Source organism: Pteronotus mesoamericanus, unplaced genomic scaffold (genome assembly GCF_021234165.1).
Source record: "Pteronotus mesoamericanus isolate MK-2021 breed Mesoamerican mustached bat unplaced genomic scaffold, CSHL_Meso_final contig_56, whole genome shotgun sequence".
NCBI lineage: Eukaryota > Metazoa > Chordata > Mammalia > Chiroptera > Mormoopidae > Pteronotus > Pteronotus mesoamericanus.
The window spans coordinates 220,874-242,342 of NW_026555201.1; the positions used below are offsets into that span (position 1 = coordinate 220,874).

The 21,469-nt window shown below is 49.6% G+C and overlaps 1 protein-coding gene across 8 annotated transcripts; it reads right to left on the bottom strand.

Annotated features, from left to right (window-relative positions):
* Positions 1-689: 689 nt before the first annotated feature.
* Positions 690-20,809, bottom strand: SMARCC2 (SWI/SNF related, matrix associated, actin dependent regulator of chromatin subfamily c member 2). Of its 8 annotated transcripts, none has more exons than XM_054579885.1 (30): positions 20,654-20,809; positions 18,446-18,565; positions 17,756-17,841; positions 17,228-17,309; positions 17,035-17,127; positions 16,338-16,407; positions 16,048-16,117; positions 15,236-15,311; positions 14,951-15,082; positions 14,730-14,845; positions 14,248-14,372; positions 13,201-13,260; positions 13,007-13,044; positions 12,603-12,733; positions 12,248-12,319; positions 9,561-9,674; positions 8,992-9,145; positions 8,222-8,314; positions 7,796-7,912; positions 7,644-7,706; positions 7,083-7,341; positions 6,697-6,858; positions 6,360-6,424; positions 6,005-6,140; positions 5,759-5,925; positions 5,252-5,386; positions 3,892-4,273; positions 2,953-3,036; positions 2,611-2,676; positions 690-2,073 (listed from the first exon to the last, which is right to left on the bottom strand). In XM_054579885.1, exons 1-30 carry the CDS (start codon positions 20,762-20,764, stop codon positions 1,997-1,999), a joined length of 3,456 nt encoding a protein of 1,151 aa, XP_054435860.1. In that variant the 5' UTR covers positions 20,765-20,809; the 3' UTR covers positions 690-1,996. The 8 variants fall into 8 exon arrangements, with proteins under 8 accessions (XP_054435860.1, XP_054435859.1, XP_054435855.1 ...); XM_054579884.1 differs by having other exon boundaries at positions 7,796-7,915; XM_054579880.1 differs by having other exon boundaries at positions 2,611-3,036.
* Between the last annotated feature and the right edge of the window lie 660 nt (positions 20,810-21,469).

A 21,469-nucleotide genomic window follows, 5' to 3' on the forward strand; every position in this document is an offset into this window, starting at 1 on the left:
AGGGGAGAAGGCTGGGGAGGGGCCTTGTAGGAGCCATCTTTGCCTCATTGAAGAGATGCTGATCCCATTCATTGATGCTACAAAGGCCACCCCTTGGGGGAAGAGGAAAGCTGTAAGTCTCTGTAGGACTGATGCTGGCCATCCTAATATTCCAGCAACATGAGGCTGAGTCCTCACCTAGCCCTCCAGCTCCTTAATCCCGGCCCTCACCCTATCAAGCATGTAGGCCTTTCACGGCGAGGCCTGGAGACTGTTTATTGGAGCTAAAGCCAGGCCATATTAGTGCTGCCTGAGCCTGTCACCCCAGCAGGGCTAGGGGCCAATAATAACAAAAGGAGGTGAGGTACTTGCCTTCTCCCCGCCTAATAAGGGAAGAAATGAAGCCACTACTTCTGAAAGGATAAATACACAAAATCTCCAGATTGTGAGGATGTCCTTTCAGGCCTTTGACAGCTGTTTATAGGGCAGGTAAGAGCCTCTGCTCAGCTCCTGCACCCGTGCGGAGGCCCGACAGCTGTGCTGCCCATTAGTCTCAGCCCGAGGGACAGGCGCCCCGTGTCTGGCCGGAGTGGCTCTCTGGCCCAAGTGCGTGTCCCAGGGAAGAACTCCAGGAATGATGCCCCCCAGCCCGAACCCCCTACCTCACAGCCACAGGTCAGAGAACACAGGAGGCACCCACAAGCTAAAACTGAAAGCAAATTAATTTATAAAAAAGAAAAGGAAAGAAAAAAGAGAAAATTTACAGAAAACTTTTGAACAGAAGGAAGGTGCCAAGACGCAGAGGAAAAGAAACACGGGGACGTGAGGAACGAAGGCCTGGCGGGAGGGACCGGGAATTGATGGAGAGCCTGGAATCACATTTGCCTTCACATCAAGGATGAAGAGGGGAGAGCTGGTATGTGAGGCACTGGGATCTGGGGAGCTGAGCTGAGCTGCAAGCGGGGGATCAGTACTACCCTAGGTCGGGCGCCCCCATCCCCACCGTCTCCAAATCCCAAGGAACCCCTAGCTACCAGTCAAGGTTCTGACGGTCATGGTGGAGTAGGGAAGAGGTTATGGGGATGATCCACTGAGTCATAAGAAGGAGGTGCTTAAGTGCTTTTTTAAAATTTCAGGTTTTTAAAACTTTCCATCCTCTTCTAGCTGCCCTCTCTATGTCTTCTAGGGGCCCCCTGATAGAGCCCAGGGAGGAAGAAGAGCCCCGAGTGCCCTGTCCTCTATTACCTACCAAAGGAATCCCCCAAGAAAATGTTTCCCCACCAAATACACGTACACTGACATCAACTAAGTCGGTGACTTAAAAACACAAAACTGACATTGAGAGGGAAAGGGGTCATTGGCTGAGCTGGGGTGGCCTAAGAACACCGACACTGAGGAAGCAGCAGATTAGTAGGAATAAACCGGGCGTGGGGTGACCGAGGGGGTTCTGAGTTGACTTAAGTCACTAACGAGGGGCTGGAGGGGACAGGTTCTGCACCCTATTCTATCCCCAGAGCTCTCTCCAGAACATTAATTCCCCTTTCCTAAAACTGTCGCCTCCCTCCTCCAAAAACATGGAAAAGCTCGATTTTTTTTAAGTGGGTGGAGGGAGCTCCAATGTACTTAAAACAAAAAAATCTATCTCCTTTAAAAGGGCTTAATGTTTTTTCATCCATAAAAAATGCAGTAGTTTTGAGGGGGTATACCCTTAGAAGTGGTTAATTAGAACTTGTATAAACACCTTCCCCCAGCCCTTCCTTTGAGGGCAGCATCCTCAATCCTATCCTTTCTCCTACATATTAGAAAGATCTTTTAAACAGAAGTTCTTGAATAATCCGATATAAAAATGCATGCCCCTGACAGGCATGGTAGGGGCTGTGGAGGGGACAGGAAGAGCTTTCCTTACGTAGTGATGAACTCTCCAGGCGGGGGAAGGGTCCCAGTGGTGGGGGGAGGGCTGTTCCTGGAACCTTGATCTCCATGGGGGGGTGAGGGAGAGAGATGTCTGGCTGGCTCCTCACTGTGGAGGTGGCACAGGGGTGACCGTGCCTGGGCTCGGGGCTGTGGGGTCTGGAGGCAGGGGGGTGCCTGGGTCTGTGGAGAAAGGGAAGATGAATCAGCGAGAGCGAGGAGAGAGGCCTCCGGACCCAGGCCACCGCGGACGAACAGAACCGGACTGGCATGCGATGGGTGGGTAGATGAGTGAGGTACCCACAATGTACAGCTTCCTGTTCCCAACACCCTCTCCCACCTCACATTGGGAAACTGACAGACCCCAAATCATCCTCCTGCCCCCAAGGAAACTTTCTGAATGGGGCACTGGAGCGTGACGGGGACAAGCAAAGGGGATGCCAATCATCATGCAATCAGGTAGCTGTTTTTCAAGTTTACAACTGAGATGCTCTGTGCCACAGGACTCCTCCATGACCCACAGTGAAAGGCCCCAACGTCATCCCAGGGGTGGCAGCTGCCAGGCTGGGGAATGGTGGCGGACAGCCAGAGAGGCCCTTCCTTTCGTATTCTAATTTTATCAGAGCGCTCCAAAAGCACCTGAGCCCTTCCCCTGCTGCCCTCCATCCCTCCATGTGGACCCCTCTCCCTCACCCTTCTCCCCTCCAGGACCCTTCTCACCTGGCAGTGGGCTGGCACTGGGCAGGAGGTTGCCCTGAACAGCTGCCACAATGGCAGGGCTCTGGGCTGCGGCGGATCCGAGCCCCGGCCCGAGAGGCAAGGAAGATGGCATGGTGGTGGTCGCCGGCAGGTTAGGATGTAGAGGGTTCGCCATGGACACAGGCAAGTTAGGTGGGGGGAGAGTGCCCGGGGCGAACGGGAGATGGTGGTGATGCCCATGCAGGTTAGGAGGAGGGGGAAGGTTAATACTGATGGAGTCGGCTAGACTACCAAATGGGATGATGGATGGAGCAGGAGGAGGAGGAGGCGGCATGCCAAAAGGCAAACCCAAAGGAGCATTACCCGCCACGCCTGGGTGCCCGCTGCCTGGCACTGCCCCTGGCATCATTGAGGGAGGAGTTTGTTGGTTGGGGAACGGTGAGGGGCCTGGGAATAAAGAGATAGGAAGGTTAGAGGTCGAAATCTCACTTGTCAACTCTTTTTATTAATTAATTTTCTGTGCAAAATCTTTGGTATTCATTTCCTACGTACACCCAAAGCAGACTTCTCTGCACCCTGAATCTCACTAAATGACTCTAATACTTCCTTTCACTGACTCTCTCAGAAGTTAATGATGCTACTATTGCTTTACATTTAGTGGGAACATTCTTCCAATTCTGCTCTAAAATTGTCGCCCAAGTTACATTATTCATTCACCCTTCTGAGGAATCAGTCAATCCTAATATTTAAAATAGAGCTGTAAAGCTATTAAGCCCCTAGATCTAAAAATCGCTTCATAGGAAACACTGGGAAAGAGGAATTCTGATGGGGAAACCATGTACAGAACTATCTGTTGCTTTAACAACATTGCAAGAGCTGAGGGAGAACCTGTGGTTTTTAAAATATAAGCAGCATTCACCAACTACAACGGACCTTGTTTGGCTCCAGATGCAAGTTGTAAAAAATTTTCCAGGACACTTGGATTGTGTGAACACAGATGGCATGTGCTATTAAGGAACCGGCCATGTCAACTCATGTTTATAGGGAGGATAATCTAGCCACCCCTAGGCACCACTTTCCCTTTTCCGGACATTAGAATTAGTGGTAAATCCTTGGAGCAAAATTCCAGAGATCTGGGTTTGGGGAGAGAGCCCTGCTGGCTTAGGAATATATAAGAGCTGCGCCCATCAGTTCAAACTAAGGCCAATTCTATCTCCAGTTCTCAGATATTCTCGCCAAGGGGACCTGGACCGTTCACCTGGATCCTTCTAGTCAGCAAGAGTTCAAGAAGCCATCACTTACCATGGGGTCCAGGGGGTGGTACCCCTGGTGGGACTGCCCCAGGCTGGGGGGCTCCGGCTGGTTGTTGCTGCTGTGGCCCTGCAGTTGACCCTGCCTGCCCGATCTGTTCAGAGGGGCCCAAGCTTCCAGGAGGGGCCCCACCGCCAGGAGGAGCAGGGGCCACAGAGGCCGGAGCCATAGCCAGGCCATGGACCGTGGGTGGCCCAGCAGCACCCGTAGGTGGGATAGGCTGGGAGCCGGGGGGCAGGGCTGGTGGTGGCTGCTGCTGCTGTTGGTGCATTTGCTGGAAGTGCTGCTGCCGAGCCCTCATCTCCGCATACTTCAGCTGCTCCATGTGGAAGGCTTGCCTGTCGGCCAGGAGCTGCTGCCTCTGATACTCCAGCTGCCGGTGCCAAGTGAGACTGTTATCGGTGTTCAGAAGATCCAAAGGCAAACACCTTGCCCCTTGCTTTGTCTTCAGGCAAACCCAGCCTCTCCTTCTGATGCTTCCCCACCTCAAATCTAAATTATGTGCTCGGGCGCCCTCCCCCTGCCTTCCTATCTTCTGGTTGCCCACGTGGCCTCTGGTTGCAATGGAGTTAATCTGGGGGCAGCCCTCGCTCATTTCAGCACCAAAGCTTTGTACTTGTCATTAATTTGGAAAACACTTCCAGCCCTCTTGTCAGTTCCTATTATTTTCTTCTTTAAAAATTGGCTAAAAATTCTTCGCCATTCTTAGGGAGCCATCCCAGAACAACTCTCTAACCTCAGAGCTTTTGGCCTTTATTCTATTATTTCCTCAGGATTTATATACTTGAGGTGAAGTCTCTTAATTTCAATTTGTCAGATACTTTAAGCATTAACTGTTTTTTGATGTCTCTATATTCTATTTAAACCATAAATTCTCTGAGGGCAGGGGCCCTGTCTTCTATTTCTTTTTACAACTTTTCAAAGACAAAGTGCCCATCCCCTTTCCAAGTTCAACTCCTGGATCTGAAGCCTCTACCCTCTCTCATTGCACCTTAAATCTGCTCACTCACTCAACAAATACTTATTGAGAGTATACTACGGGCCAAGCACTGTTCAAGGACCTGGAGAAGCAGCAATCAAAACTGAACTAGGATCCCTGTCCCATGGAGGAGCTGACATTCTGTGGGACCTCAGTCTCCAGGCTTCACCTGTGGGCCACTTGTCCTTCACTGCCTGGGGCGGGCCCCTCCTGCCCTGGCTCGGCCTGGTCCACTCTGCTGTGAAAACCTGTCCTTCTCAGGCTTTCTGCCCTGCTGCTTGCTGCTCCCCGCCGCCCTATCCTCAACCAAGGCACAGCTTGGCATCAAGGCAAAGCTCCCTGAGCTCTGCTGACCTCAGGGACATTACTCACTGCTTCTCGCTCTCGATCCATGATCGTCTCCAGCTCCTCAAAGTGCCGAAGTTTGATCTCCAACTTTTTCATCTGAGTCTCTACGAGCAGGGCCACCAGAGATTTGATCTTCCTCTCCTCAACAGCAGCCAAGTGCTAGGGATGGAGGGGTGGAAGGCACATCAGTGGGAAGACAGGAAGACGTTCCAAGGCACAGAAAGGCAGGGCGGAGGCTGGCAGGTTTTAAGAAAGAACTTGCTGTGGGTGTAACCCAGAGAGTAACTTACACTTGATATTTGTAAAAGGACATGAAGAAAAGTGAAGTAGGCTAAAGAATCAGAGGTCAAATAATCAGAGGGTGGTAAAAGCTTAGAGCTGCGATGACCAACTCTCCCTCTTAGAATCAAAAGAAAAATGGAATGGCCAGCATTATTTAAGGGATGAGCAAGGAAGGATTTCCTCCAGGTAAAGTGAGATCAGAGAAGGGGGCATTTCCTTCTTGCGGGCTTCCAGGTCTCTGGCCCTCACCTTGGCCTTCACGGCAGCAGCAGCCAGCGCAGCGGCGGCAGCAGTGGAGAGATTGCCCTCACCGATGTCCCTCTCCACCTTGGTCTTCCTTTCCCCCTCCGACTCCACCACTTCCTTCAGCACTTCCTCCTGCCCCTCCTTTGGTTCCTTCTCCTTCTCAGGGTCAACTGGGCCAGGAACAGGGTTGTTAGTCCTACAGCCTCCCTTCTCTCTCCTGGACTTCAACCACCATGCTGGGAGGCTCACCTATGGGGTCCCCATCGCTCTTCTCTGACTCCTTCTCGCTGTCACCTTCCTTTCCTTTCTCTTCATCCTTTTTGGGGGCCTCACTAGTCTTCTCCTTTGCTTCTTCCTCTACAGCCCCAACTCCTTCTCGGGGTTCCTGCAGTCCCAGAGAGAGAAGACTAGAGGATATGTGGGTGACTGGTTCTCCCACAGAGGGTCCGGACTGGGAAATAAATTTACACCTCTTACTTGGGAGGCAGTCTGGCTCCAGGAGCAGCCCAGCCCTTGCTGGCCTGAGCTGGACTAGCCAGCTCCCCATCACCACAGTGCCATGCCTACCCCTCCACCCTCCTGGCCCAGGTGGAACCTGCTGTACCTTGGGCTCCTTCTTCTCCTCTGTGGCCTGGCCCTCCGCCCGTGCCTCGTCGGTCCCGCTCTCCTCTGGGCCCATGGGAAGAGGAAACGGGAAATGGCTGATACAGAGTCTGCCTCTGTCACACTTTTCCCATAGCCCCCTTTCCTAGCCAAAGATCTTAGTGAGAGGACCAACAGGGAGCCATAGTCCCTAAGGTAAAATCCTGGGGAAAATAAAAATCCCACCAATCTTGTATTCATCTTATGCTGCGGCCAACCGAGGCAGCGATGGCAGAGGGAAACCAGGCGGCTCAGGCTCTGGGTGGAAGGGAAGGAATCTGGGAACTTGCCAGCCTTACCAATCCGTTCAGGCTCATCAGAGGTGGTTCCGGCAATACCACTACTTTCCAGACCGAAGGCTGGGTCTGCCTTGCCGGTCACTTTGGCTGCTTCCTCCACTTTCCGAACATGGGCTTCCACCAAGGCTGTGGGTACCTCTTCCTTCATTTTGGAGAACTCCTCTGCAAGATCCAGAGAGGATGAGGCTGGGAGTGGAGGCAGGTGGGCAGTTCCGGCTACCCCAGGGAAAGCCCATCTCTTCATCCAGACTAGCACGCAGCTAGCCAGGTGCCTGAGCTGAAGCCGGCAGAAGACAAGGCCAGCAGGGCAGCTGGAGGGGGTCTCAAGGTCTGGGTAATCAGTCCTTCAAATGCAAACTAAGAAGGCCAGGACCCCTGCATGTTACCTAGAGCCGACTTTGCAGCAGCAGAAGCGACTCGAGGATCGACAACGGAGGCCAGGAAGGCAACAGTGCTCATAACAGGGTTGCCTGATTGGCTGAAGGGGATGGGCTGGTAGGCCAGGGGGCCCAGAGAGGCTTCTGAGTCTTCCAGGTATGGGTCTTCGATGGGAAGACGAAGAAAATGCAAGATGCACTCGTCCTGCGTGCGGCTCCCCACATGCTCTGACACTTTGTTCCAGTCGTCTTTGTACATTTCCAGTGCCTGGTGGTGGTGGTGGAGACACAACTTGGCTTACTTGGCCATTTCCTTGAAGTCAACTCCCGAATTAACTAAGGGTAGCTGGCTTCAAAGCTCTGCGGCATCTAAGGGGACCTTCCAAGCAGCTCTAAGAAAGGACATGGAGTTAAGGAAATGGCCCAGATCTCTGGCCTGGAGCTGTTCCCTGAGGCAGACAACAGGCATCAGGAAGGAGGGACTGAGGGCAAGATCGCCCCACGCACGAGTGCGCCTGGCACCCTGGCCACTTCTGTTTTTGTAGACCTCCTTTTCTTTGCCCCAATTACCTCCAGAAGTAGCAAAGTCTCCTGTTCTGTCCACTCTCGAGTGGCACTGGCCGCAGCTTTGCTCTGCAGGGGAAACACAGGCAGGTCAGAGGAGCCTGTGACGTCTGAGCAGTGAAGGCGCTCAGGCCCCGAGTCACCCCACACCTCTGTACCTTGGAGGGAACGTTCTTCTTTGTGTACATGTCTGTGCGTAGCCCAAAGTTCTGCATGTCTGCTGGTTTCTCTTTTCCTTTGTCAGGGAAGTTGAGCATTTGTTGGGAAGCAGAGGTCTGCTATTTGTTGAGGGAAAGAAAGAGGTGAGTAAGAATGACCACCAGGAGCCAGGGGAAGAGTGAGTGAGAGAGAGAGAGAGAGAGAGAGAGAGACAGAGAGAGACAGAGAGAGACAGAGAGGGAGAGAGACAGACAGACAGACAGAAGAGACAGAAGGAGCTTCCTTCCCAAAACCTTGACACCCCTGGGCGAGACTTCCTCCCTCACTGCTGTAGCTCCTCTGTTCTCATGTCTCTTCTTCCCGGGCAGGGGTTCCCCCAGTAAAGGGGCAAATAAGAAGCCCAGCAGGGTCTACACCCCACCTACCAGCTCTGGCTTGCCCTTAGCGGTCTCTGGCACCAGGTCATCCAGCTCTTTGCCCTTGCGCCCAGCCTTGGTATCAGCATCAACCTGGCGGCCCTGGGGGACAGAGCTTGACGTCATGGAGGCTGGGCAGGGAACACCAGGCCAAGGCCCTAGAGGCCTCAAGACCAAATGCTGGGCAGCCCACAAGCTCTGGGGGCGCTCATGCCACTGTTCCATGTTCCCTTAGTGATTAATTAGGTCTGTAATTGGCATGATTGCCATTTGTATTCACATATATCTTTATAGATTCTCTTAGGAGCTGGACAATTAGGTCCTAATCCTAGATTTAGTACTCAATGACCTTGGGCAAGCCACATAACCTTTCTCCTCTTAATTGTTGTAATTTATGAAATGGAAGTGAAAAATGGAAGTGATAATAATTATGAGGATAAAATGAAAAAATGTTGGAAACGTGACAAAGTTAAAAAATTTCATGCAACTGAATTTTAAGCCATTTTTCTCTATCTGTTCCATCCCCTACATTAGTCTGTCTGCTCCTGGAGGATAAGGAATATCTCTTCTGCCTCAGCAAGTCCTCGCAGTCTGAGGTGCAGAGACTGAGAGAGGTTGCTAAACACCTGGGGCTGATTCCTGTCACCCTTTGCATCCTATGGAAAAGGAAGAAGCCTCAAAACACTTCTGAACCACACCCTAAAAAACCAGAAAAAGAAAAGCCCAAAGAAGCCCAATTTTACCCTCCCCCACCCTGTCCCCACAGCCCCTCACCCTACCTGTGGGGTCTTGGGCTGCAGAGGCACTAGCCCTGAGGGCGTGTCCGCCAAGACGTGGAAGTGAGAAGTGGGTGGAGGCCCCATGGGGGTTGGTCGACTCTCAGCATCCACCTGGTAGTTAATAAGACCCCACTGTTCTAGGAAGGCATGGACCCTGTGAGGAAAGAGAGAGACAGGGTCACAGGACAACCAGAAGGGAGCACGCAGAGGAGAGCTGAGGGCAGAAGTGGGCGCCTAAAGCTCCGTCTCTCCAACCCCCTTTTCTCTGCTCATTCTACTCCCTGGGAAATCCCATCTCCTCCGAACACATCCCTTCCTGGACAGCCAGTAAAATCGAACCAGATTCCTTCAACCATAAACGTGCTCTTTCTCCTTTCTTCCACATTTCAGAGAGTGCCACTGCCATTTCCTCAAGTCACATATACCCTGAACCTGAACTTCACCTTTCCCTAGAGGTGTTTTTTTCCTGCTCGTTCCCCTATGTTCCTTACTGGCTTCCCTATTTCTGCCAAGAGGGATCTGTGGGCTGACATCCTGACACATCCCTTTCCTCTCAGCTGCAAACCCACCTCATGATGGCACAGACGTCACCCGCCAGGTTCCTGCGGCAGGCGGTGGAGGTGAGATACTCCTGAGGGTTCAGACGGTAGGTGTCAATCATGAAGTTTCGATAGGCCAGGTAGCTTAGAAGGAGAGGTGAACAATGAGGTAGAAAAATAAATGTCTATTGAGGACTGATGCATAGGAAACATAATAAAGGAGCTCATGACCCCTCCTGGGTGACAGAGAAAAGTCGGCCATTTGACTGAATGAACAATGTGGGTTTACTGCGTGCTAGATGCCCGGGGTTCATACACTGCTGACACTCTCCTTGACGGGGTTTTTAGTTAAGTGGATTATGTCCTCAGCTGTATTTTGGGATGACTCATCCAACTTTTAAATAAAAAATCAAAAGGTAAAAAAAGGAGCCTTTATTTCCAAATGCAGATATTAAAAGGATGTCCATATCCATGTATCCAGCTAGTCAGAATGACATGGTACAAAGAATATGTTTGTTTGTTTTTTTATCCTCACCTGAGGACATTTTTTCATTGCTTTTAGAAAGGGAGGAAGTGAGGAAGGGAGAGGGAGAAACATCGATATGATAGAGAAGCACTGACCGGTTGCCTCCAGTATGTGCCTGGACCAGGGACTGAACATGCCCAGACCAAGGATTGAACCTGCAACCCAGATATGTGCCCTGGCCAGAAATCAAATCCACAACCCTTTGGTTACAGGATGACACTCTACCTGAGCCACACCAACCAGAACAAAGAATATGTTTTGAACATGGAAAGATCTAAGTTCAAATCCCAGTTATACCAGCATGGCCTCAGGCCAAGTTACTTAAATTTTGGCCTCTCAGTTTCCTCATCTATAAAATGGAGTGTCTGTGGAGATTAGAAAGATCTGTGAAGATCTAGCACAATACCAGGCACATTGTAGAAAATCAAAAAATGGTGGCTGTTGTGTGGTACCGTATAAAGTTTGAGACCATGTCCCAGACTAAAGGATTCAGATCTTGGTTTTCCCACTTACTGGCTGAGTGACCTTAAGCAAGTAACTTAACCACTCTATATCTCAGTTTTCTAATCAGTAAACTGAAGATAATAATGGGACTTTCCTGTAAAGACGATGTGGAAAATTAAAATTAGTCAATGCATGTAGGACACTTAGGATAGTGCCTGGGAGAGAGTAAGCTCTCAGTGAATGCAGGCAACTATTATCATTTACTATTTTATACCAAGAGTGCAATGTTAGGAAACATGATTTCAAATCCACCAAATGCCACCAGAAAAATACCTCTGTGCCCTTGCTTTGCCAGTCACATCATCTTGATTTTTTTAGTTTTTAATGTGGTTAGTACAACTTATGAGCTATCTTCCAGATCCTGAAAAATATGATTCTGCTCTGGCTGGTGTGGCTCAGCCTATGAACCAAAGGGCTGCCAGTTTGATTCCCAGGCAGGGCACATGGGGGCCAGGTCCCCAGTAGTGGGCGTGTGAGAGGCAACCACATTTCGGTGTTTCTCTCCCTTTCTTTCTCCCTCCCATCCCTTATGTCTAATAAGTAAATAAATAAAATCTAAAATAATAATAATGATAATGATTCCGCCTTGGCCGGTATATCTCAACTGGCTGGGGTATTGTTCTATAAACCAAAAGGTTGCAGGTTCAGTCCCTGGTTGGGACACATAAATAGGCAATTGATCAATATTTCTCGCTCACATTGATGTTCTCTCTCAAATCAATAAGCATGTCTTCAGATGAGGATTAAAAAAATCTGTAATTCTCTCTTCCTGGTGAATTTGGCTTATCTCTTGATGAAAAAAATAAAACATAACTATTAAAGAAAAAAAGAGTGCAAAGTGTGGAACAGTTCTAGTTCCAACCCTGCCTGCAAATCATGTTGAACTCATGTCACCTGTTCACTTCCTTTTTCCCCTGGCAAGAGCAAGGCTTCTTCATGCGCTGCTTTCCCCAGGAGGAGAAGGAGGAGAGAAAAGGAGTACCAAACTACAGGAAAAGGGACATCGTAGGAAGGGAAGATGGCCCCAGGGAGGGGAAGCTGAGGAACAGCTGGGAAGCAAGCTCACTGGGTTCTCAGGGAACCTGGGCTCAGCACTGTCTCACCTTCCATCATGATGTCGATCCTGGAGCATCCCTAACTAGAAAAGATCACTGAGTCTCCTCCAAAGCCAAGCGGCTTTGGCCTGAGGAAACAGCCCGATGGAGGTGAAGACTTCTGAGCCCCAAGTTTTCACTGTACCTAACACTTCTCTCCAGAGAGCCCTCTCCATCCTTGTATTCAGACTTGGGTCTTAGGAGATTTTCCTCGTCTCTTTCTATTAAAACTTTTCAGTGAACAGTCTGATAAGTCACTTACATTTTAGTAAAAGCTATTGCTTTTGCTAAGGATATTTGCATTTTGGATAACATCAGTAATTATGCATTGAAAGCCTCTGTACCCTGCTAAAAGAAATGGAGGAGCTGGAGCAGGTACTTTTTTACACAGAGGAGCATGTTTATATGCTCTGGGAAAATCCTAGAGAGCATGCGGCTGCCTAGGGGCAGAGATTACATCTTGCTAAGCTTTGCACAAGCGCCTGGCTCATGGAAGGAGCTCAAGAAATGTTTGCCAAACTGGATCTTGCTGGACCAGGAAGAGTGAATGGGGACAGGGGGAGAAAGAGACTCATGAGCTGAGATGTTCTTACATTTCTGGAGTCTTGGACTTGTTCTTGCCGTTGAAGAACTCAGGGAGAGCCCTCCGCTCAATGGCATGAACACTGCAACAGAAGCCAGAGTGAATTCAGAAGGCACTACTGGAGAGATGGGAACCCCAAAGAGAGGTAAAACTAGAAGGTGAGGCAGGAAAACAGTTTGGAGACAGCAGGAAGGAATTAAGACACTTGGGGAGAACTTCCTGCCAGGGCACCCCTAAAACGAAAGCGAACACAAGTCTATCTGGCTGAGGAAGAAAAAACATATTCAGAGGCAGGAAGAGGAAAAACACATTGACCGTAGAAGGCAGGGAGGTAAGTATTTAGTGAGAAGTTGGAGCAACAATACCTGTTATAATCAAACCAGGCTGCATAGCTGGGAATGATGATGTGGTGGGTCTGCTCAGTCACATTGTCCTCATGCAGGTCCGGGTTCTTGGCCTGCTCCCCCTTGTTCCCCGTACTATTCTCATCTTCATCCTACAAGTATGGAGGCTGCTGGACACTCAGCATTCTCGTTTTGTCCCTAGCAACCCCCTGCTTCTCCTATGCCCCAGGAATATGGGCACTAAAGATGGGTGTGGGAATGAACAGTTACGGGCCCCAGATCTTGAAAAGGATCAGTTTTGCTCAATAGGTAGATTTAGCTTAGGGTGAAAAAAGTCTGGGCAGGGAAAGTTCTGGGCAGAAGGAACTTTATAATCACAAATCAGAATCACATAGAGAGATAGGGCCTCTCTAAACTGGCTCCACCTTGCCCGTGGTCTCCATGCTTTCATCCTCCTGTTCATCTGAAAGAGAGAGACACAAAAATAGAAAGCTGAAGCCTCCCGAGGCGCTGAGAAGAGTCCTACTCTCTGAAAAGCCCCGGCAAGCTGGGGGAAGGGGGCGGCTGACCTCCCCTCTTTTGGGCTCTGACTGCCTTGCCCCAAGGCTCCCCGCCTTACCCAAGTCAGTCATGGTGCCTCCTTTAACTGGGGCTGACTCCGAGTCCTTCTTAGTGTTGACTGCCAGGAGAGAGTCATTTTATCAAACTGGGTCTGCTTAAATCAGGCCCTTACCTCTCTGCTCTTAAGTTCTCGAGATCTCACTTTCTCCGAAAACTTTCTCCATTTGATCATAAAATGTAGTAACTTCCTCCAGTCACAATCGTTCCAGCGTTTGAAATTCACTTGCCATGTTCCCCTCTCCTCCAACCAAAAATTCATTTAATTTTTTTCCTGTAGAGAAGCACCTTCTACTCTAGGGACATTCATATATCATTCCTGTCTTTCATAGGCTCTTATATGCATCTATGTGTCTCTAAGTTCTTCATGAACCGAGACAGAGCCTGACCAAATCTCTCTGTAGAGGAGTGGTTAGATCGCAAACACTTTTGAAAGCAGAGGACACTTTCCTCAACTGAATTCATACACAAAAGCTCAGGAGAAATTAGAGAGAAGAGAGCTGCTCTGATTGATTAGGGGGTGGGCGCCAGGGCTCCTCTCTCTCAGTGGCCGTCTACCCCACTCCTGAATATGCTGCACTCTATTTGGGGCTAGCCTACAGAACACAGGTCGTAACCAGTACTCAAGAGTAGTGGTCTCCACAGTAGGCTTCTCACATAAGACGCACAAGATGGTCTGCTAGCATATAGGCAGAGAATATCAGAACTTCTCTTTCTATTTGTTTTTCAGTCTTATCCTTTACATTTTGCCATTTTTAGATGTTTGATTGTGTTTTACAATGTTCATAAAATAGTGATGTTAACAGTTCACGTGTGTAATTTCTGCTCAAATATATTTTACTGCTGGGGGTGCAAAATCAAAGAGTATGGAGACAACTACTGTCAGGCACAAAGCACAGTCCATAAGTCAGTTACAGACGTGAAGTTAGAGGACTGTCCATTGGGATGGAAAGATCATCCAGACCTGGAGCTGGGCATAGGAAATCAGCCCATTCAGGGGCAGAGTAGGGGCAGTTGGGCCGGCCCAGGAGCTAGGCCTGGCCCATACCTGTTTTGGGCAATGTCACCTCTTCTACGTTGGGGACTGGTGAGGGCTCATCCATGTCCTTTGTTAGGTCTTCTTGCTCTTCTTCTCTGTGGCCACGTTTGGACTTGGTGTAAGGTGTTGAGGGACTGGGAAGAAAGGAGAGTGAAAGAGAATCCAGTCATCCTTGGACGAGGAGTCCCTCGAAGTTGAAGTTAAGGGACGGGAAGCAAGAGAGAATCCCCAGGACAGAGCTAAGCAAAAACATTAACCCATCACCTCAGAATAACGGGAAGTGGCCAAGGCTTTCATTTGGAGATAAAGCTCTCTTTGGGTTTACTAGTGGCTGGGGCTAGAAAAACTGGGTGGCTAAAGAAGCCCTTCTCATTTCCGCCCCCAGAAGACCAGTAGGACAGGGTTAGGTGGTTATGGGGAGGGATTTGTCTTTGCTTCAGCATAGTGTGGAGAGAACGGTGAAGCTGGGGGCAGGTTAGGGGCCAACATACCCTTTTTTAGCATTTTTCTTCTTAGCTTCGGGGGTTGGTGAAGGAGAGGGGGAACGCTTCCTCTTCTTATAGTTCCCCCCCTTTTTGTCCCGTCGATCTGAATCTGGGCTGTTCACCTGCAGGTTGGAGAAGTGGGAGACATGTCAGCCAATAATCTCCAGTGAAGACTTGTTCCAAAACTTATGCTAAGGGCTCAGGAAAGAAAGAAGAGGAATTTTCACCTCATCTGTCAATGTCTTGGCTGAAATCTTCTTTCGGCGAGAGACAGGGGTTTTGTCATCATTGACTTCGTAGTCTTCCTCATTCATCCATTCATTGAAGGTGTCTGTGTCCAGGATCCACTTTGCGTGAACCTATAGTGCAAAGGAGGGCTTGCTGCCGAGAGCCCTAGGGGCCGCAGCTCATCTGGGGCCCTGAACAGAAAAGCCCAGGGCACAGACGCCGCTGCTTCACTTCCAAGACTGGTGCTGGCATTCTTCTCGGGGGCGGGGACAAGAAAAGCTCACCTTCCTAGGTTTCTCTGGAGTTGGAGCATCTTCCACAGAAGCTTCAATTTCACTGGCTGGGATCCATGTGTCGTAACTGCCATGGGAAATTCAGCATGAAGCAGAATCAATGAGACAGAGTTGTGGAAAAGGAAAAGTGCAAACTTTTTGCCTTTTTCATGTACAAGAAGTATCAGGTTGTTGGGTTACTTTCTCAGTATAACTGTTTTCTAGTTACCTCTGGGACTCTTTCCATTATAAAGTAATAAAAACAATTACAAAGTATTTCAAAAGTAAAAAAGAAGCATGCTAACACAACTACTTGTAATGTTCAGTATATGGGTTTTTTAGTTATTTTTTCCTGTATGATTTTGTTTTTAAATAGTTGCAGTGATACTGGAGTTATTTTATATCCTACTTTTTGCAGTTAGTATTCATCTATAAATTATCCATGTTATTTCTATAAGTCTAAAGACTGCATAATAGCCCACTGAGTAAACATACAGATTGGCTGAAGTATTTTCCCGCCATTAGACATTTAGACTGTTTCTAATAGTTATTCATACAAAATTATACTGGGATAACCATTTCACGCATAAAGCCTCAATCCTTTTGGCCTAACCTTATCCAATTAAGTACAAATCTCCCACAAGACAGAGGATTCGCATAATAGGAGGAAGGAGAACAAATTAACAAACCTAAAAACAACCCCAGAAGATAATAAAGTAAAAAAATACAATAAACCCCCTCAAAATGTCTCCCCCAAATCACTCCTTGTTGCTTTGCTAGGCGGCCTAGCACTTCTCAGTCTGATCCCAGGAGCCCATCCTCACCTGTCAGGATAATAGCCCCAGTGCAGAAGAACCTGCTTATCCCTCTTCATGACTGGTCGTACCCATTCCTCTGGGGATAGAGACAGAGCAGGGAGAGGTATAAGCTAATAGGGTACCAAAAAAGTAACTGTATACAACTCCTGTTGCAGCAGAGGACCTGGAAATAGGAATGTAAGATGATAGGAGGATTCAGGGTTGAAAGGGGAGAGAAGCCCACATGGGATCTCAGCAGTCCTCCACCTCCTAGTCCAAGCCATTCACTGCGGTGGCCAGGAAAAGCCAGGTCTCACCTTCTTCCAGGTTCCCTGGGACAGGATACACAACATGGGAAGCGTTGTTCTTATCCTCAGTGACTGTTCCCTGGATGGTACAAAAAGAAGCAGGTAAATATGGTCCCCTCTAAATTATTCATGGGTATAAATAAACCAAAGTAGGATTTATCCACAGATCTGCCTTTTTAATCATATTTTGCTTAAAATGGTATTAAAATTAGTTTGCACTCTTTATTAAGCACACATCAGCTGAGTAGCAGAGGGAAATAGCTGGGATTCTTGCTAATAATGGAGAAAAGTCAAAGAATTAAAAATTGCTACAGATGATCCCTCTGCAAAAATAATGTACAGATAGAAAATGTAAAGTTGACTGTGTCTCTCTAGCAATGACATCTATCTGCTTGTTATTCTAGAGTTCCAAAGAGCACAGATTTCATTTCTTTGAAACCAGGCAATCTCTAGCTCAGTGGCAGTAGATGTTTCTCCCTGCAGGCCAAGATAGTGTCTAGGAGCAGTGATCCAAACCTGTCAAGACTGGGAAATGAGAGGAGGAGACAGGAAAGAGTAGCTCAAGGCTTCAAGTCTGGTCATTCTCTAAGTAGATACAGGCACCTCTGCAGTAGAAAACATGGGCCCCCCAGGGCTAAGTATTGAATGGAAAACATCAGGAAGAGTCATGGAGTTTATAAAAACCTCTCCTAACCCACCCACTCACCTGGTGTCTCTTAATAATGTCCTTTAGTTTTCCTAGTAGTTTGGGTTCAATTTCTGGGCACAGAAAAATGTTCGGTCGAGACAGGCAATTATTCTGTGAGAAGAGGAAATAGATGGAGTGAGATTATGGGGGAGGGGTGTTTTGGATTCCTATTGTGGGAAGGAAGATGGATGGGAAGATTCTTGACTAGTACCTGAACCAAGGACTTCTCAATGGTCATGAACATTTCCACGTTGCGGTCCATGCGTGATGGATTCTGAAAGTCGTAACGCCGCCTTGTGAAGAGGCAACAATCTAGTGAGTGGTATAGCTCAAGTCTGGGAATGAGGTTAGGGTATGTGAGTTTTTAACATGGGAAATTAGGGGGCAACCCTGCTCACAGCTGTTGCCAAAATTGCCTAGAACCCGGGGTTCACGGATCTCAACTCACTTTGTATTTAGTCCAAAGGACAAAGCAAAGCTCGAGATGCCAACCTACGAATCCCTTTTCCTCTACAATATAGACTGATGCACACATCCATACCCACTCACTCTTGAAGACTATTTTGGCTCTGACTCTCAGCCATTTTTATGACCTAGCAAGTCAGGCCTCCTGACCTAGCAAAGTAAGATACTCATAAGAATGTCTAAGCTCTGCCACCCCAGAAAGACCCCCAAGGAATCAGAGGAGGGGGGGGAAATTCCCTCTAAAGGTAAGAAGCATAAAGAGAGGGCATCTCACCATCCCTGATCACTCTTGAATTTGTAGGCAGCTGCAAGTATGTGGCACAGGGAACCTCCTGCTTTGAAATCTAGGAAACATTTGATCTACAAAATAGAGACAGGGAAAAGTATGTAAGAGGTACATCCTAAATTCTTTTATTATTCAATCCTTTCACTGATTTCCCTCTCAAAGTTGGAATTCTTTAACCCCTGTGCCATTGTATCATGTGGCCTAGAAGAGGAGAGAAAAAGAAACCAACATTCACAAAGCCCCACTTTGTGCCAAGCACTTGCTGGGTTACCTCACTGATGATGACAGAAACCCTGCAATGTAGGTATATTAATCCCACTTAGAGATGAAGGAACCAAGACACAAAAGGTTTCAATTGCTCATCAAAGTCACAGAAACACCAAGTGGCAGAGCCAGGATTTGAACACAAGCATGCGCAAATCCAAATCTCATACCCTTTAACTATGCCATGAGAGAGTTCCATGCACCAAGCTCACACACTCTGAAATAACCTGTTGCACAAAGTATTACTTAGACAGTGGGAATGGTAAACTGAGGACTAGGTCAAGGCAGCAATGCCCTGACCAGAGAGAGGGATGGTAAAAAGTTACCCCAAATCTCAAAAATTATGAAATTTACAAAAAACAAAATAGCTTCCTCTCAAGTTTAGAGGGTTTACCTCCTTGCTTTTGCACTCACCGGCAGTTTAGTGAGCGGTGCATTGCTGACATGTTTGCCAAAAACTTCTTCCTGAAATTGTAGTAACTGTACCACCAGGCTAGACAGGGACTTGTTGGTGGGCGGTTCAGCTTGTATATACTGGGGAAATACAGAGAAAGAAAAAAATAAATAAATAAAAATAGACCCCAGATAAATTGTTCACCACTTCCCTATTTCTTCCCCAGGAGCTCTGGAAACATCTAGGGCAGAGAAAATTGTGTCTTCTTCCCCCACATGTCTAGCTTCTATAAAGAAAATGGCAGAAGGAAGGCCCTCTACACCCCTTACCTGGAAGTTGCAGTTCTGTGGCCCCCAGCCCAAGATGTCAGTGCTGGGTGCTGGGGACAAGGGGGATTCCTACTCTTCCTCAGCTACACCCTGACATCTCTACCCTGATGGTTGTAAAATTCTGAAGGTTCATTGATTTCAGGCCATGGAAGCCATACCTTTGAGGCTCTCAGTGAGACGACAGTGTATTTCTTGGGGTAACTCTGTGCAAGACCCAGGTTCCCCCTATCATGTGGCTTACTAAAAAGACGCAAGAAAGTGAGGCAGGGCAAACACTGAGAGAGTAAGCCTGGGCAAACAGAGGGAGCTTGTGCATTCTGCTTCTGCTATCAATGGGGCACAAATAACCTTTGCAGGCCCTCCTAGATCAGGAAGGACCAGGCTACGTACTACCCAGCCTGTGGAAAAGAGCAAGACCACATCTGTCTTTTCTGAGGAAACCTTAGCTGAGACAAGTAACTCTGGGCATACTTAAACATTTCTGTATTATGCTACCTAGCATCCTTGCCTTCTCTCCTAATTTTAAATTGAGTCAGGAGGCTAACTTTCTCTTTACCTTTTGACCCCTGTTTCCTCAACCCTAATCACATAGAAGAGTGCTCCTCTCAGTGGGAGGTGTAAAGAGATCCTTAAAGGAAAAGGTAAATGACAAAGAGCTAAGAGCTTGAAAGCTGAACCAGGTCACAGGCTGCCAATCACCCCAGAGCCAAAGACTAAGCCCCTAGGATTGATCTCCCTTCCAAAAGGTTAAAGGTAGAAGTCTGGGAACCAGAACATCACACTGAGGTAGAGACGAGGTACAGACAAGCCACAGGCCCAGCAGCTGTTTGTCAGGATCCTGACACCCAGAGACCTGAGCAGGAACAGGATTATAATCAGGACCAGAGGAGCGTTCTCCAAAACCACTCATTACAATTCTGACTGGCTGCAAAGCTGGGCAGGAAGAGCTGGAAGGGTGAAGGAAAAGTCAGAAAGAGTACCCCTCTCTGCCGGGAGTGAGTAGAGAAGCTGACTATCTCCACAGAAAAACCGTATGTTTAGATGTTCCTTTCAACAAGGCCTAAAGACAAAGACAACACCAGGAAGAGGTTTGGTAGGAAAAACAGGTAAGTCTTCTGAAACCCTTTGTTCACTACCTTATTACCTACAGTTACGGAGTTGGGGGTTAGAGATATAGAGTGGTCTAGACTCCAAACCCCAAATCCAGGGCAATTCAAGGCCAGGTGGCAGTGTGACTACATTGTGAAGCTGAGGAATGGTTTGAGAAGAGGTCGCTACCAAGAACTCCTCCTAGATCCTGGCTCCCAACGAGGTTTCGCTGCCCCTAGGCTGGAGATGGGGGACGAGCAGTAGAGACAGGTGATCTCAGGGTGGGGGCCTTTTTCAGGCTCAAGAAGCAGCCAAGGGCCTGCTCTACGGCTGTTTACCCTCCTGCCTTCATCATCTCTCTCTGAACGTACACAAAGCAAAGCACCAGGGAGGCCTCAGCTCTGCTGGTACCTGGCTCCGCGGGGAGCTGTGGCGGGCACTGTGGCGGGCATGCTGGGCGGCGGGGGGGTGCGGGGGGGGCTGGCAATCGAACCCCGGCAGTCTTTCCCGAAAAAGCCCGTAAGGCGACGGCTTAGGGGAAGGTGGTCTGCTGGCACAGGGACCCGCAGGGGCAGTGGAAAAAAACACGGGGCAGAGGGCGCAGCAGTGGGGGCGGAGGCTGGAATCCGAGGCCGGAGGTGGGGGGCGGGGGTGGCGGTAAGAGGTTGGGGGAGGGGCGCAGGCCGGAGGGCGCGCTGGGGGCTGCACCAGGGGCCGCGGGCCGCCGGAGGGCGGGCAGGATCCCGGGGCGTTATGGGGCCGCGGTCCCTTTGTCCCGCCCCCGGTCCCCGCGCGGCCCTGCCCGCGTACCTTCTTGTAGTTCTTGCCGAGCCAGAGCCGCACGTTGTCGAACTGGGTCACTGTGTCCGCGGCCTCGTAGTACTTCACGTTGGGGCCGCCGTCCTTCTTCCGCACCGCCATCTTCTCGGGCTCGGGCCCGCCGCCGCCGCCCGCCCCGCTCAGCTCCCGCCTCCTCCGCCTCCTCCGCCCGCCTCCCGCTGCCGCGGCCGCCGCCTCCCGCCGCCTGGGCAGGCCCCGGCCGGTGCAGCGCCCCCTGCCGGCTGGCCGGCCGGGCGCGGCAGCGGTGGAGCGCAGGGTGCGAGACCGAACCTGGCGGCCTCCCCGGAGGCGGCGGCGGGAGCCTTGGAGAAGTAGTTGCTTCTTGGCGGGGTCGCCCTCTCTCCTGAGACCTCTCTTGACCCGACGCAGAGCCTCTTTTTTCCCCCCTACCACTCAGCCAGAGAATTGGCACCTCCCTGTCCTACCCTAAGGGGACGCCCGTCGCCTGAGGTGCCCCCAGCTTCCAGTGGTCATCACCTTGCCCATTCCCAATCCCTGGAGTCCCTAATCCCGAAGGGCCCCAAGACCCTTGCCCCAAGATGTTCCTTCCTTTCATCCGTCTCCAGGAGTTCCCCGTTTAAATTCATCTTGGGTCTCCCTGATCTCTAACTCCGCGTCCGAGCACCCGTCTCACTCGTTAATCCGAAGAGTCCCCTAGCCGCCACTCTAGGGACGCAACCCCTGCCCTCCAACTGCTTTTGCAGGCCCTGCCATCGCCTCCTAAATAGCTGTGCGCTCCTTGAGATGCTGAATCTTCGCGGAGCGGGTGAATCTCCCTCCCAGTGT